The following is a 15,649-nucleotide window of genomic DNA, read 5'->3' as shown; positions in this document are numbered from 1 at the left end:
ACTTTAGGATTAGTCCTATTTTTTTTTTTTTTATTATTTGAGACAGAGAGAATGAGAGAGAGAGAGAGAGAGCACATGAGAGTGGGGAGGGTCCGAGGGAGAAGCAGACTCCCTGCCGAGCAGGGAGCCCGATGCGGGACCCGATCCTGGGACTCTGGGATCATGACCTGAGCCGAAGGCAGTCGCTTAACCAACTGAGCCACCCAGGCGCCTCTAGTCCTATTCTTTCATTTTATAGTTGAACTTCAGTCCCTGGAAACTGGATGATTTGTCCAAGAAGATAAATTAAGGAGATAAAATAGATATATTCTTTCAAATGAACTAGTTCCTTAATATTTTTTTCTTTAAAAATATTGGTGGCTATTGACATCTGTTATGGACTGAATTGTGTTCCTCCAAAATTCATATGTTGAAGTCCTAACCCCCAGTACCTCAAAATATGACTGACTTTGAGGACAGGACCTTTGAAAAAGTAATTCAGAAAAAAATAAGGTCATATGGACAAGCTCTAACCAGTATGACTGATGTCCTTATAAGGAGAGGAGATTAGGGGACACACACACACACACACACACACACACACACACACACACACAGATCATGTAAAGACTTTGGAGGATGGTGGCCCTTTAGAAGCCCAGGAAAGAGGCCCTGCGCTTAACCCTGCCATCACCTTGACCTTGAACTCCTATTTTCCAGAACTGTGAGGACATCAATAAATTTCTGTTGTTTAAGCCACCCAGTCTGTGGTACCTTGTTATTGGCAGTCCTAGAAAACTAATTCAGTATTCCAGTTTTGTTTTTATTTTTATTATCATCATCCTTATGGAACATATGTTTTATGAAAGTGGGCACAATTTCTCTTGTTTTCTTCAATGTCTTTTCTGTATAGATCTGGAAACTGTTAATTCAGATAGAAAATAAGTTTTGTCCATCTACTCCTGATTTCTGTGTGTTTCTATTCCTTATTGGTAGTTAGGACATGGTATTTCTCTGATGTCATGTTCTATTCCTTATATAGATTTACAGGGTGGTTGTTCATCTAATGGAGAATTTTATTGGAATTAAAGCCCATTATTTTCATTTCTAATTAGCTTCACTGGATTGTTCCCTTTTAAAAAATCATACTAATAATTTAAGCAAAATGTAAAGTCTGAATATATATGAATATAAGTGAATTTGAGTACATATATGTATATATCTCCAGATTCACCCAGGACTTAAGTATTAATCTAGGAGAGCAATATATTGCTATTTGAGGTTGGCGGGATAGCTTAAGTAATGTCCTAGTGGCTTAAATTTATTACTGGTCCCAAAGGTTTCTAATGTAAAACTGGAAGTAAAATAGGCTTACTTATATCATTCAATTTTTATTTGCTTTCTGGAAACATCTATATAATCCCAGGAGATAAATATTCTCAGTTATTATTTCTACAAGCAAGCAATTTTTCTCTTCATTCATATACTGCCTTTGGATATATGGATTTTGTCAAATTTTAAAGTTTTTTTGGTTGTGAGAACTACTCTTAAAGGATAAACTCATCAATCATAGATTTCCTGGACTTTCATAACATAATTTAGCCCTTAAATTTACAGCCCTTTTGCTGAAGACAATTTAGCTTTTAAATTTAAAAATCTTCTTTTTGAACAGATGAAGCTGTGCAGTGTCTGAATAGTATATTCCCAGTAAGGGACAGAGTGGATTCTTATAAAGAATATCACTGCATGTCCTTGGCCTGATCAGGATGATTTCAAATTGAAAGTTGAGAGGAAGAAGAAGTAGTTTGATAAAACTTTAAAACTAGATATCATCAAAGGCAGTGGTTATAACAGAAGAAGACCAGAAACAACTATTAGAGAGAGCATGAGTTGGGGGGGGGCAGCGGGAAGGGGGAGGGCAGAGGGAGAGAGAATCTCAAGCAGACTCCTGGTTGAGTGCAGAGCCCCTCATGGGGCTTGATCCCAGGACCCTGAGATCATGACCTGAGCAGAAATCAAGAGTCAGCTGCTCAACCAACTGAGCCACCCAGGTGCCCCTAAAATAAATCTTTAAAAAAAACAATAATCATTATTTTTAAAACTAAGAAATTTGAGTCATCTGACAGGGGAATTTAGCTGGAAAGGTAAAAACCAATTCAGTGATAGGTATTTTTCACATATATCAAAATAGTTAACACATTTATATATATATGGGAAATATATATATATCAAAATATTAACCACATTTTTGTATATGTATGTATATATATATACACACACACACACACACACAGGAAGGAAATAACATGTTACCCTCTGTGTATCTTCTTTTGTGGGGGGTATCTTCCTGGGGGAAGTTACTTTTTTTTTTAACATTTTGTTTTATTTTTTTCATCATAAGTGTACTCCTTTTCCTTTCTTTCTTTTTTTGAGTAAGCTCTACACCCAAGGTGGGGCTCAAACTCACAACCCCAAGATCAAGAGTTGCAGGCTTCACCAAATGAGCCAGCAATAAGTGTATAATCCCCATCACCTGTTTCCCTCTCCTCCCACACACCTCCTTTCTGGTAATTATCAGTTTGTTCTCTAGCGTCTGTTTCTTGGTTTGCCCCCCTCTTTTTTCCCCTTTATTCATTTGTTTTGTTTCTTAAATTCCACATATGAGTGAGATCATATGGTATTTGTCTTTCTCTGACTGCCTTATTTTGCTTACATAGCAAAAGCAGGTATTCTCTTGAAGGGGGGTCTAAATAGTACATGTTTGTGGCTGCTACAAACCCAAACCATATATTTTTCAATCCTGGGGAGAGCATGTGCTTACTTGGAGGCATAATTTGACATTACCTGAGCTGATTTCCTTTGGCTTCTCTTTGTTTGACTCTAATTTTATTTCTTTAAGTTTCTCAGCTTCCATTTTATCCTATTTTTTTTATATGTCAGGTGCACAGTATGAACGCTTATATTCGTGTGTAACTTTATTTAAATTGACATAAAAATAAAATACTGTTTGTCAGGATATGATGGTAAAAAATTTTCTGAAAAGATGTGGGATTTTAAAGACTCAAGAGTCATTCATGTTATTCTTCTAGTCTGGCAGCAAGAAGAATTTGCACGCATTAACCAGTCTTTTACTGGAGCTGAAAGGAAAGCTGCTTTGTGTGAACTTCTGGAAAAAGAGACCCAGATAATTGCTTCCATTGGGAGGCATAGATACATCGCATATATGGCAAACCGGGAAGCATCGATACAAGCATTTTTGGATAAGGTTAGTAAAGTAACAATTATTTAAGTAAGCATGTATCCTGAGTTTAAAAATGTAGAATAATCAACTAAAGAAGAGACTTAAATTGTATGAATTTGCATGTTTAAACTTTGTGTGTGTTTCTTTTTTCTTTTTTTTTTTTAAGATTTTATTTATTTATTTGAGAGAGAGAATGAGATAGAGAGAGCATGAGATGGGGGAGGGTCAGAGGGAGAAGCAGACTCCCTGCCGAGCAGGGAGCCCGATGCGGGACTCGATCTTGGGACTCCAGGATCATGACCTGAGCTGAAGGCAGTCGCTTAACCAACTGAGCCACCCAGGCGCCCTGTTTTTCTTTTTTCTGATACAGTTTTAGACTTTTAACTGTGGCCTAGACTAACAGTTGACAATTAACATGAAATTACTATGTTCTTTTTTTTTCAGGTATATATATTTTTTAAATTTTATTATGTTAATCACCATACATTACATCATTAGTTTTTGATGTAGTGTTCCATGATTCATTGTTTGCGTATAACACCCAGTGCTCCCTTCAATACGTGACCTTAACTAAAAAGTTTTGGCCATGAAGGAAAAAATGAAGATACCTTCCTTGTGACTGTTCATTTAGCTTTAGGCTGGATATGGAAGTTAGATGAATTGCATACCCTGATGAAATGGAGAGTTATTGAAGTCACAAAATGTCTGGGTTCGGGATGCCTCATAGAAAGCAACCTGGGGAAAAGAGCTATAGACTTGTGTTTTTGCTTTTGCTCACCAGGTCATTCATTAATTGACTAGAACTTTCTGATCAAAAGCATATATGATTATTGAAAACCATGAAAACATACAATTAAGGGAAAAACTGATTATCTTTTTGTGTTGAAACTGCCTGTTTGATATTGATTGCATAGCCTGTTTCCATAGTGACCAATCTCCTTTTGTAAACCCGATCTTTCCAGACAATTAAAAGCCAATCCAGACACAAGAAGAAAAGGGATAGAGTTCTTCAAGATCTTTGCCTATAGTGACTGTAGTTGTAAGATTCTTGTTATTTGAGAACATTCATTCTTAAAAACCATGTTTTTTTTTTGATACTATAAATGCCCTCCTCTCATTTTACTAATACACTCTCCTGTTAGATCTCAATTTTTCTTGTGGCTTTTACTACTACCTACAGCCTGGAACTCCCTGGAGGTCCAGACCAGACCTCTCATAGGAGCTTCCAAATCACATATCCAATTGCCTATTGTTATTGCTCTCTGGGTGTCCCAAGAGTACACCTTAAGTTGACATGTCAACACTGAAATTAAATCATCTCACCATTCCCTGGCCCCTCATCTCCAAACTGATCCTGTTTTGTAGCACTCACATAATTTATCTTCATGAATGTTTCGTCATCTATTCATTTCAGGCAGAAACCTGGGCATTACTCTTGACATCCCATCCAACCACTGACCAGTTTGTTCTATTACTTTAAGAATCTCCTCAATCCTTTATTTCCTCCTAAGCCACTACTACTGCGTATAAGGAAATGGCTCTGCCATGGCCCCCTGATGACCTTGCATGTACCCAAACAGGCCAGTAGGCAAGGACTTGAACCACAGCCAATCTGTGGTTCATAAGATTCATCCATAAGGAATGCTTTGTGATCCTGCTGGAAAATGAAAGGATGGGAGGCTTCTGAAGAGATGCTATGGAGCGGGTCCTTTCTTTTGCTTCCCCATGTCCCCTCAGAGGCTGTTATGAGACAGGTCTTGTCTTGTGTATGTGACCTTGACAGTGATTCAGTTGAATGTGGATTTCCTTCTCATTTGGATTACTTTATGTCTCCAAATTAGGCTCTCAGCCTCCAATCTCCCTTCACAGTACCCTCCTGTCATCCCTACGCTGCCATAGTGACCTCACTAAACACAGCTCTGCTCCTGCCCCTCCTTATTGTCCTCAGGGAGGAAGGATTTCCATAATCGATCACCAGCACACCTCACCTGTCCTGTTGTTTCAGTGTCATCTCTCCTTGCTTACTGTGGCCACACTGCTCCAGCTATGCTCAGTTAACTGCACGTCTTCAGAAAGACCATGTGCTCTCCATGCTTTTGCATCCAGTGTCACCTCTACATGGAACATCCTTTCCCTCCTTCCTTAGTAGCTAGCTATGCACCCTTCAAAACAAGCTCAGATGCCCCTTCTTCTAGAAGGGGTCTGCTGATCGTCCTACTCTAGCCTGCACTATACACTTTCATGAGACCCTGTTTCACTTCTGTTTTAGTACATAATGGCCAGTTTTTATTATATCTATTTACATGTCTGAATCATTCCTAGATACTGAGTTTCTTAAGCAAGAGCTGTCTTTTATCTCTGTATCCTCATATCCAGCACAGTGCTTATCATTGAGTATTACTAAATGCTTGTGGAGGAAGGCAGGGAGGAAAACTAAGGAACAAACAATTGTTGGGTAATTTCATATTTCAGGTATTATCAAGAAATTATGCAATGTAGATACTGCCATTTCAGATTCTTGAACATCTTCATTCTAGGAAAGATGGAAGCATAATATTCATACTTTTCCAGAGTCATATTTCAAACTTAATTTATTCCTTTAGCAAATTTGTCTTGAATCTGGCTTCACCACCGGGAACTGTGTTCCTTATGTGTCTGATTGTTAACCTTACCAACGAGGACAGCATGGACTTAGGGCAGCAGAGACCCAGAATGTTTGAAGGAGCTGGGGGCCTCTGAGGTGCAGTGGACAGGGGAAACGAGTGACACCTACCCTTCCTTATTTGAGGCTGCAACGTCTACAGGAATTCCTACTTAGGCTTTCTCTGATGCTTTGTTTCCTATAAACTATTTTATTTATTTATTTATTTATTTATTTATTTATTTATTTATTTATTTATTTATTTGATTTTATTTATTTTTTGACAGAGAGAGACACACACAGAGAGGGAACACAAGCAGGGGGAGCGGCAGAAGGAGAAGCAGGCTTCCTGCAGAGCAGGGAGCCTGATGTGGGGCTCGATCCCAGGACCCTGGGATCATGACCTGAGCTGAAGGCAGATGCTTAACGACTGAGCCACCCAGGCGCCCCTCCTATAACTGTTTTAAATTCTTCTTGTTAATACTTATACAGTTAATCTCACCAGTCCTCAGGCTAAGATTTAGAGGAAATGGACATTTTAGCTGATACAAGGGAATTTTACCTCAGTTTTGACCAAAATGTTGTATAAGGCAGGGAAAACACATCCACAGGTTGGAACTGCTATACTTGAAGTTGATCCTAATCCATGACATAGCTTAATTAGTCTAGTCCTTAAAAATATTGACTAACGGTGACTTTGGCCTACTTTTCACCTGTTACAGTAAATTATAAAATCTTCGTTATTCTATTTAAATTCATTTAAATCAACTTTTTGTATAGGACGCTATACTAAACATCATAGAAAACAATAGAGATAGATTTTATAGTCTTTCCTTGGAAATACTTCTACAATATCTATTCCTCTTTAGGCCTGTCTACCTCTCCCCTACCCCATACCTAGCATTGTCTCTAATATTCAGGAGGAGACAGTGCTGATTTCATAAAACTTGAAGTAACTTATTATCCTACAGTTTGTTTTTGTTTTTTATTACTAAGAAAAGGTAGCTTATACTTAATCCCTGAAGCTAGGCAAGGTCAGAGGTTTTTCAAATGTCAAAACTAACAACCAGAGCCATAATGCAGACTTTAAGACCTGCACTTAGCACCATAACATATAGATATATAAAGAAAATATTTACTTTCCTATAATTTGGAAATAACTTTGGAGAATAAATTTTATGTTTGGTTTTAGCTTAACTTCATTGTATCTAAATATTATGTGGTTTACTGAACTAATATATTATTTTTAATCTTATCCTGAGCATAGAATTTCTCTGAGTAATGAATGATATGATTTCCAATTAGTCCAGTCAAGGCATTAAACTAATCAGCTATTATGGATTCATATTAAGTCTTTATTCTCCATAAAAGTTAAATAATTTGTCATTTTAACCATCAAATACTGACCTCGGCAGCAGGTTATCAAATGTTAAAAACTCACAAGCTGACAGAGATGAAAAAAAAGCAGGCCAAGAAATTCAAATAAAAAACCATCAGCCAGTTTCTAATGTATCTTGGGTTCTCTTCACCTAAACTGTGTTAAAGAGACAATTTGAATTTCTGCAAGACCTTTCCCCTAGAGTTAAGGCCGTTTATTTCTTTGATTCCCATACCACTTCTCACAGTCACGAGCTACAAAACTGCAGTCCTTGTGACCTCTGTCATTTGAATGTTTTTTCCCTCCCCTGAACTCTGGTGGCCAACAGCTAGTGGGATAGAAAAATGCAACCGATTTTTGCTTTTCTCCGAGCACCGCAGTTCACAGGGTGTCTTCTGTGTATGAACAAAAACCCCTTTGCTGTGTAAAAGAAAAGTGATCACTACGCAGTAGCTTTTGCGGGGCTAGGGTTCTTAATTCGTGCCCTTGGGGACCTGAGTATGAATTTAGGAGGAAGAAAGCACTCCTTTCACAGGGCAGTTATTTCTTCTCTTCTGTGGAAGCCTGTTGCTCTCAAGGGTTTTGTTACCTCTCCACCTTCCCTTCCTTGAAATGTGTCTTCCTGCTGCTCTTCTGTTTCTCTCCTCCGGAGTCTGCCCTGGCTCAATTGTTGGCAGCTTAATGGAATTTATTACACTCCTGTCTTCTGAAGCAATTTAAGAACCGATTGTTGTACATCTCTTATTACAGCCAAAGCTTTCAAAGAAAAAAGGAAATAAGAAAGAGAAATAAGCAAAGTTGACGCATGTTCCTGTGTCAGAGTAAAAAAAAGAATACCTTAAGGCCTGAAATCAAAGAAGCTTAGAATTGAATGAAGACCAAGTTATCAGTGTTGGCAGAAATACATCCAAGTATAAAAACAGCTTTGTCAAACAGAATTTTTTTATATCTTTTAGTGCTAACTAGGGAAAGTCAAACTTCACATCTAGAATTCTCTGATTATATCACTCAGTTCCCTTTATTCTGGCTAATTCCTGGTTATTTTTCAGGTTTCATCTTAGACATGATTTTCTTTTCACCAAGTAATTGCTTCATAGCAACCTGTGCTTAGTTACCTATTTACCTGCAATCATCAAGCATAATTACCCTTTATTTTAATTATTTCTTTTCTTATCTTTACATATTATTAGATTTGAGAGTTCTTGAAATCAGTATAGTATTTTATTTACTCTGCCTAGTACACTGACTAATATATAGTAAACACAACAAATATTTCTTGAATGAATGAATGAGTATGGTAGGCCCTATCAGATATACAGAACTACGTGAGAAATTTATTTCTTATAATCTTTCTGGAGAAATAAAATTAACAAACAAGATAACTGTAGAACAATTTGGATTTAAATTTCATTGCCCTGAGTGATTTGAAATAGAGACACTGCATACTTGTGTCTGTTTGTGTGTGTGTGTGTGTGTGTGTGTGTGTGTTTACAAGTACAATAGCACTTCAGATACTAGCAATTTCATTGGTTCAAAACATAGTAGTTAAGAATTTTTATGGAAAGGTAGGGTTTGAGTTAAAAATTGGAGGGTGGGAAGGTTTTGGATGTTGAATATATTTGGAAAAAATCCAAGGTATTACCACATCATACTATATTATATGCGGCTAAAAACTTGAAGGGGAGGTGGAGTTAAATCAGTCTATCAGCTAAAATACAATTTAGTAGATGAACTAGGCATTTCATTAAAAGGTAATTATACTTGGATTATTACAAATGAAGTAAGTCGGGGCACCTGGGTGGCTCAGATGGTTAAGTGTCTGCCTTTGGCTCAGGTCATGATCCTGGGATCCTGGGTTCAAGCCCCACATCGGGCTCCCTGCTCAGCGGGGAGCCTGCCTCTCCCTCTCCCTCTGCCTGCAGCTCCCCCTGCTTGTGCTCTCTCTCTCTGTCAAATAAATAAATAAAATCTTAAAAAAAAATGAATTAAGTTACTGCCTATAGAGCAAAAGGTATTGTCCACATTACTGGAAGAAAGGAAATTGCATTTAGTAGAACCACCCTGAAGAAAATTGCGTGGAAAGATTAAGATATTAGTTAGACTTTAAAATATCATAATATGAAACTTAGCCTAAGATTGCATATTCCTTAAAACTTTTAAAAGGAGCTTTGAAACAAACATTAAACTTTAGTAACACTCTGAGGCCTACTCCAAGCAAGGCTGTATCTATTTAAAACAATATATATATATATATAAAATACATATATATTTATTTATTTCTAAGTGATAATTAAATGACAAAATATTTTCTTTTTTTTAAATTTTATTTATTTAGTTAGAGAGATCGTGACAGAGAGAGAGCACATGAGCGGGGGAGTGGCAGAGGGAGAGGGAGAAGCAGACTCCATGCTGACGAGGATCTCGAGGGGCTTGATCCAAGAACCCCAGGATCATGACCTGAGCTGAAGGCAGACACTTAACTGACTGAGCCACCCAGGCCCCTCAACAAGATATTTTCTTATTGAGCTATTTCCCTTTTATAATCCTTAATAAATTTTAGTTAATTCTATCAGTGTGCTAAGTAGCAGTACATTATTTATGCCTTAAGAATATACATTAATTATAGGGTTGCAGGCTCTCATTTGCTGAATTAAAACTAGACCTGAGAATCTAAAGTTTCTGATGAAAATTTGTAGCTCTGAACAGCACTTACTTTGGCATTGATTAGAAAATGCTGCCATTACTTTGAAAACATATCAAATATAGTTGTTTTTAGATGTACTTTTCAGTTTTCAATGTAATTTAGCTAATATGAAATGTAAAAAATTTTAAAAGTAATTTAAATCTGCAACTAAAAATTCCTCTTAATACTGTCATTTTATTTTATTTTTTATTTATTTTTAAAAAGATTTTATTTATTTATTTGACAGAGAGAGACACAGCGAGAGAGGGAACACAAGCAGGGGGAGTGGGAGAGGGAGAAGCAGGCTTCCCACCAAGCAGGAAGCCCGATGCGGGGCTTGATCCCAGGACCCTGGGAACATGACCTGAGCTGAAGGTAGACGCTTAACGAATGAGCCACGCAGGTGCCCCCATAATACTGTCATTTTAAATACAGCCTTATATTATTTCTCTGTTTGGCTAGTCTGCATTCCTGATGATTTGTCCCCATACATGGGCTTCTATTTAAACTTTAAATTATATAAAATCTAAGACTTAAATGGCTGCAAGTATGGCATAAATTGGACTGCAGGTTTCCAAAGCACTTAGCCATTCAGCCTATAAAAAATTCAGCATTTGGACAGTTGATAGTCATGATCAAAATAGCCTTGTTTCTGATAGATTAAAATCAGGGAAAGAAACTGAGCAGCTTTATACCGTAAAGAAGAAGAGAAAATAGTGAGTTTTCACAGTGAAATTTCTAGGTGAATGCATCTTTTCTTAAAGGCTTGGTAAGAGGGAACAGGAACAGTGTCAAACACAGACTTAATCTTCATTAAAGATTGCAGTGGTGTCTCTGGTGTCTCACTCCACACTCCATCTCCTTTCTTAGCCCAGGAGTCTGCAGATGAGCTTCAGGGCAAGTGAACACCATTTATTATTTATTTATTTATTTGATTGTTTGTTTAATTTAATTAATTAATTAAATTTATTTATTTGGGGAGAGAGAGAGAATGAGAGAGAAAGCACGAGTGGAGAGAAAGAGAGGGAGAAGCATACTCCCCGCTGAGCAGTGAGTCTGACGCAGGGCTTGATCCCAGAACCCTGGGATCATGAACTGAGTGAACGCCATTTTTAACCCTCAGTTCATGGGGCGGTCTAGGTTGGGAGACATCAAGCCAGATCTGGAAATAGGGAGTGAGAATATTAGCCATCATCAGGAGGCAGGGACCACGGCACTGCTAAGATAGCTAAATATAGCCATTTGATTATGGACATCTGCTTTGTGAGGAACTGTGAACTTGTTATAGACTTAATGTTTATCAGAAACAAAACCATAACTCAGAGTCCCATTTTGCAGTATCTATAGGTCTAATGCATTGAGGATTGTAACAATTGCTCCACAAAAGTTGGCTTCAATTGGCAAAGCATGATCAAGACACATTTCTATAAATTATAACTGAACCAAGCAGATCCTTTTTTTTAAACATTCCAAATAACATGCCTTTCCCAAGGGGCAATGAGTTATTCCATATACCCATTAAGCCATTCAACATAAGAATTAGTACAAATGTGTAGCAAATTCTGAATCCTGTAGAAATGTTTGCACTTCCACAGACTAAATAGCTCTTTTATATCTTTTTTCCTAAAATGTTTTACTTTCCCATGGTCTACAAATTCTTCAATTAATTTCCTCAAGTTTTAGTGATACTTTTACTCATAAAGCACATGATACTAAGGTAACTTTTAGTAGAAGTAACAATTACTTTTTAACCTTTAATTAACTGATAATTATGAACTTAATATATTTTTTTAAGTGTTCAGCTCCAAAGGTATGGAGAACATTTAGTGGCAAAATAATTGAGATGGATACACCGTTCACCATCAGAGCCAGAGAGCTGCAGAACATCTATAAATGCATTATGCTGAAAAATATCTCTCAAGATGAAAGGCTGGATGTACTCCTAACGCTTAAACATACTGTGAAGGTATGTTAACTTTCTCTTCGTTTGGAGTATCACTATCAATAAAAATAAATGAATACTAAAATAAACTGTTTTGTATTAATTTTAAAGATGATTAATCAATGTTTATATATATGAATTTATTTTGTCAACAGCTATATTGTTTTGGTATAATTTGGGGAGGATGTGGCTTATGCTTTAATATTTATCTAAAAGTTCTCAAACTATACATTATGATACATAATAAATATAAATGTAACACAATGAATATTCTAAACATAAATATACCCATATCTGTGCAATGGATACAAATATATAGCGTGGAATTAATACTCAACTCAGTTCAGTAAAGCAACAATTGTCTATATATTTTGACACTTCAGTGAAAATTTTATTTTTAGCAGTTTTAAAGCAGCATTGGAGTATTTTAATTTTTTTCTCTTTATTTATTGATTTAATTACACTTTAGTTGAGTAAATGGTTCTTGTTGGGAGGTAAGTCTCCATAGATCTCTTGTGTTTCTTCCCATCTTTTTTTTTTTAAGATTTTATTTATTTATTTGAGAGTGAGAGCAGGAGTAGAGGGAAGCAGCAGAGGGAGAGGGAGAAGCTGACTCCCCAACGTGGGGCTCCATCCCAGGACCCGGGGATCATGACCTGAGCTGAAGGCAGACACTTAACCCATTGAGCCACCCAGGCGCCCCCATTTCTCCTCATCCTGAGAACAGAGGCATTGACTGCCTTTGTTCTGGATTACCTTTTTAGAGATGTTTGTGTAGTGACTAATATTGGAAAATAGAGATAGTTAGGAAGAAAGAGAGAAGCAGTAGGTCCAGCGGTCGGAAATGAACATGGTATCCATGGTGGGCAGTAAAAAAGCCAGATCAGAAAAAAGAGTGCAGGTAGGGAATACAGTAGAAATCCTCCTAACTGACATGTTTAGGAACATAAGCTGGTTAATAACAATAATAATAATAAAAAGAAAACAAAAACAAAGGATAGGCTTAAAAAATAAATTGTGCATATCTTAAACAATATTTTTAACCTAGTATATCTACATGTATATTTATTTAACAATATTTTGATGGAGGATTAAGGCCTTTAAGCATGACTCAAATTCTGGATCTATTCATTAGGCTGTATAATCTTAGATAAGTTATTTAACATTTCTGAAAATCAGTTTCATCATTTGTAAAATTAGTTGCTTGGAGGTTATAAATATGTGTGTGTATATATGTACATATATATCTATTTATAAAATATAAATAAATATCTATATATCTCAGTGCTTACAAATAGGGAGCCCTCAATGAATGATAGGTATTACTTTGATGACAATTACTAAGAGAGACCAGGGAATTAAACCTGAGTACACATTAGAATCATCTGGAGAGCTTGAAAGAGAGAGCAAGATTCACAGAGATAGAGAGAGAGATTGAGAGAGAAGAGAATATGAGAATAAATGAATAAGGGATGATATGTAGGCCCCATTTCAGAGAAGTTAAATTAGATCCTCAAGTATGAGGGCAATGTTAAAACCTTTAAAAATCTCCCCCAGGTCATTCTAATACGCCTTCAGGGTCAAGGACCCCTGATATAGACTCTTGAGTTAGCTTTACCAAGTATGTATTAAAAAGTACGGGAGAACATTATTTTACAGTTACACTGACTTCACATTCTGACTCCTTCATTCAAACTGTTTCTTTTAATCCTCTCTTGAGCAGTTGGATCAACTTACTTCTATTTTACTACTCATAAATCCTACCTTAATCACTTAACTTCTACTTGGGGCTCTCTTATTCAACCACACTCATTTCTGTGACTTTATTAAAAAATTATTGTGAATTATACAAATTTGCAGAAAAAATGTATTTTATACACACACACACACACAATTAAACAAATATGAAGTCACCAACCATGTAACCTATCTCTGACCCCAGAACAGGACATTGCCAACATTGCGAGTATCCCCCTTTCTCTTTGTAATCCCAGTTCACCCTCTCGTCCCCTAGAATATTGACTTTCATAGCAGTCATTTCCTTGATTTTCTTTATAGTTTTGCTACCTATGTGTATGCATGTATCTCTCTCTCTGTATATATACTTATATCTATATACATATGTCTTTGAATAATATGGTTTAGTGTTGCTTATTTTTGGATTTTATTTAAACGGAATGATACAGTATTATCTTGTGCCTTGCTGCTTTTGCTCAACAACATTAATTTGTAAGATTTAAGCTTGTTATTGTATATAGCTGTAGTTTACTCATTTCCATACATTTGATATTCTATCATTATATGTACTGTATGAATAAACCATCACTTATTTATGTCATCAATTTATTTGTGGATATTTGGTTGTTTCTAATTTTGAACTTTTGTAATCAATGAGTCTATATGCACATTTCTCTAAAGCACTCTAAAGAGTGGAATTGGTGGATTGTAGATTACGCATATCTGGAGCTCTCCTAGATAATGTCAAGATTTTTTCCAGATTAGTTGTTGGTACATTCCTACCAGTTTCTTTTGGAATTTCTTTCTTTTGGAATATAGTTTTCAGTTTATTTGGTGGTAATTTTGAAAATTAAATTAGTGACTTTAAAAATTCTATACTGAATATGTTTGTTTTGTATAGGAACATGAATGTAAACTGACTCAGGAAATTCTAGAACTGATTGACAGAGAGGTGGACCTTATGATGAGAGGAGTCAAACATCATAATCTTGAAGGACTCAGAAAAAGAATTGCAACACTCTTTTTTCGTTACATCAAAACACCTCTATTTAATCCAGAAGTTGCAAGACATCTTAAGGTACTCTACTTTTTTTCCTGTATTCCTTTCTCAGAATTCTGAGATATGCTATAGTAAATTGAAGTACATTCAAATTTTGCTTTAATGCTTTACTTGGGGTCCATGTGGAAGACCATCTTGTTGGTGAAATCTCTTTTGAATGATTGTTTTTTTTATGTCAATAAATTAAACTTAGTCATTTAACTTCTTCTGTGTCTGTATTTTTAAGTTTGAATTCTTCCTTCCTCTCTGAACCAAACTGAATATTGCACTGTGCAATCCTGACCTCTCACCCTGTCATGCTTTTGAACATACTGTTACTTCCACCTGGAATGTTGTCCCCTACTCCACTCAGCTAACTCTTGTTCATTTTCTGACATTTAATTCATGGGTCCCCTCCTTCATGAGGCTTCATTTCTGAGATTTTACATGTGCCTTGTTTGTGTTTCCTTATAAGACTTAATGCTTAGTCATAGTTATTACTGAACAGATCTGTGTAGATACCCTGAGAGAACTTCAAATGTACGTGAATTTGAATTAAACTACCTTTTCCAGCTCCAACAGGCTTAGGCTTCTATGAGGATTTTGCTGTCTAGAGCCAAGAAAAGTATCTTATTGCCTTCTTACTGTCCAAAACTATTTAAAACACTTTTAGTAAAGTTTAGAAGGGAGTGGTTTACTAAAGAATTCTAAATAGTGTTTTATTCTAGTGATTATATTTGAAGTTATAATTTATTAAGAAGCCAGCTAAATATCTATTTTGCTTTTTTGATATAAAATCTCAATATTTGGTCAAACCTTTTAGAAAAATAAAATTAATTGTTTTATTTTCTTTTTTAATGGATCTTTATTTTATTTTTATTATTTCTTTTTTTTAAGATTTATTTATTTTGAGAGAGTGAGAATGAGAGCGAGAGAGAGAGAGCACATGAGAGGGGGGAGGGCCAGAGGGAGAAGCAGGCTCCTCGCTGAGCAGGGAGCCCGATGCGGG

General features: G+C 36.2%; 1 protein-coding gene across 4 annotated transcripts in view; it reads left to right on the top strand.

Moving 5' to 3' along the window:
* IQUB (IQ motif and ubiquitin domain containing) overlaps nucleotides 1-15,649 on the top strand; it is a 207,990-nt gene that overhangs the window by 30,166 nt on the left and 162,175 nt on the right. For all 4 annotated transcript variants that reach the window (XR_012380306.1, XR_012380305.1, XM_073899138.1 and 1 more), the window contains exons 8-10: nucleotides 3,069-3,244; nucleotides 11,718-11,888; nucleotides 14,503-14,679. Coding sequence is in view for 2 of the 4 variants with exons in the window: in XM_073899138.1 (XP_073755239.1) it covers nucleotides 3,069-3,244; nucleotides 11,718-11,888; nucleotides 14,503-14,679 (524 nt within the window). In the remaining 2 variants the exon portion in view is untranslated. The remainder of the gene's footprint in view (nucleotides 1-3,068; nucleotides 3,245-11,717; nucleotides 11,889-14,502; nucleotides 14,680-15,649) is intronic.

This window comes from Callorhinus ursinus, unplaced genomic scaffold, assembly GCF_003265705.2.
Source record: "Callorhinus ursinus isolate GAN/ISIS: 27379988/994484 unplaced genomic scaffold, GSC_fseal_2.0 scaffold12, whole genome shotgun sequence".
NCBI classification, from domain to species: Eukaryota; Metazoa; Chordata; class Mammalia; order Carnivora; family Otariidae; genus Callorhinus; species Callorhinus ursinus.
This window is presented reverse-complemented; position numbering and strand designations above follow the sequence as displayed.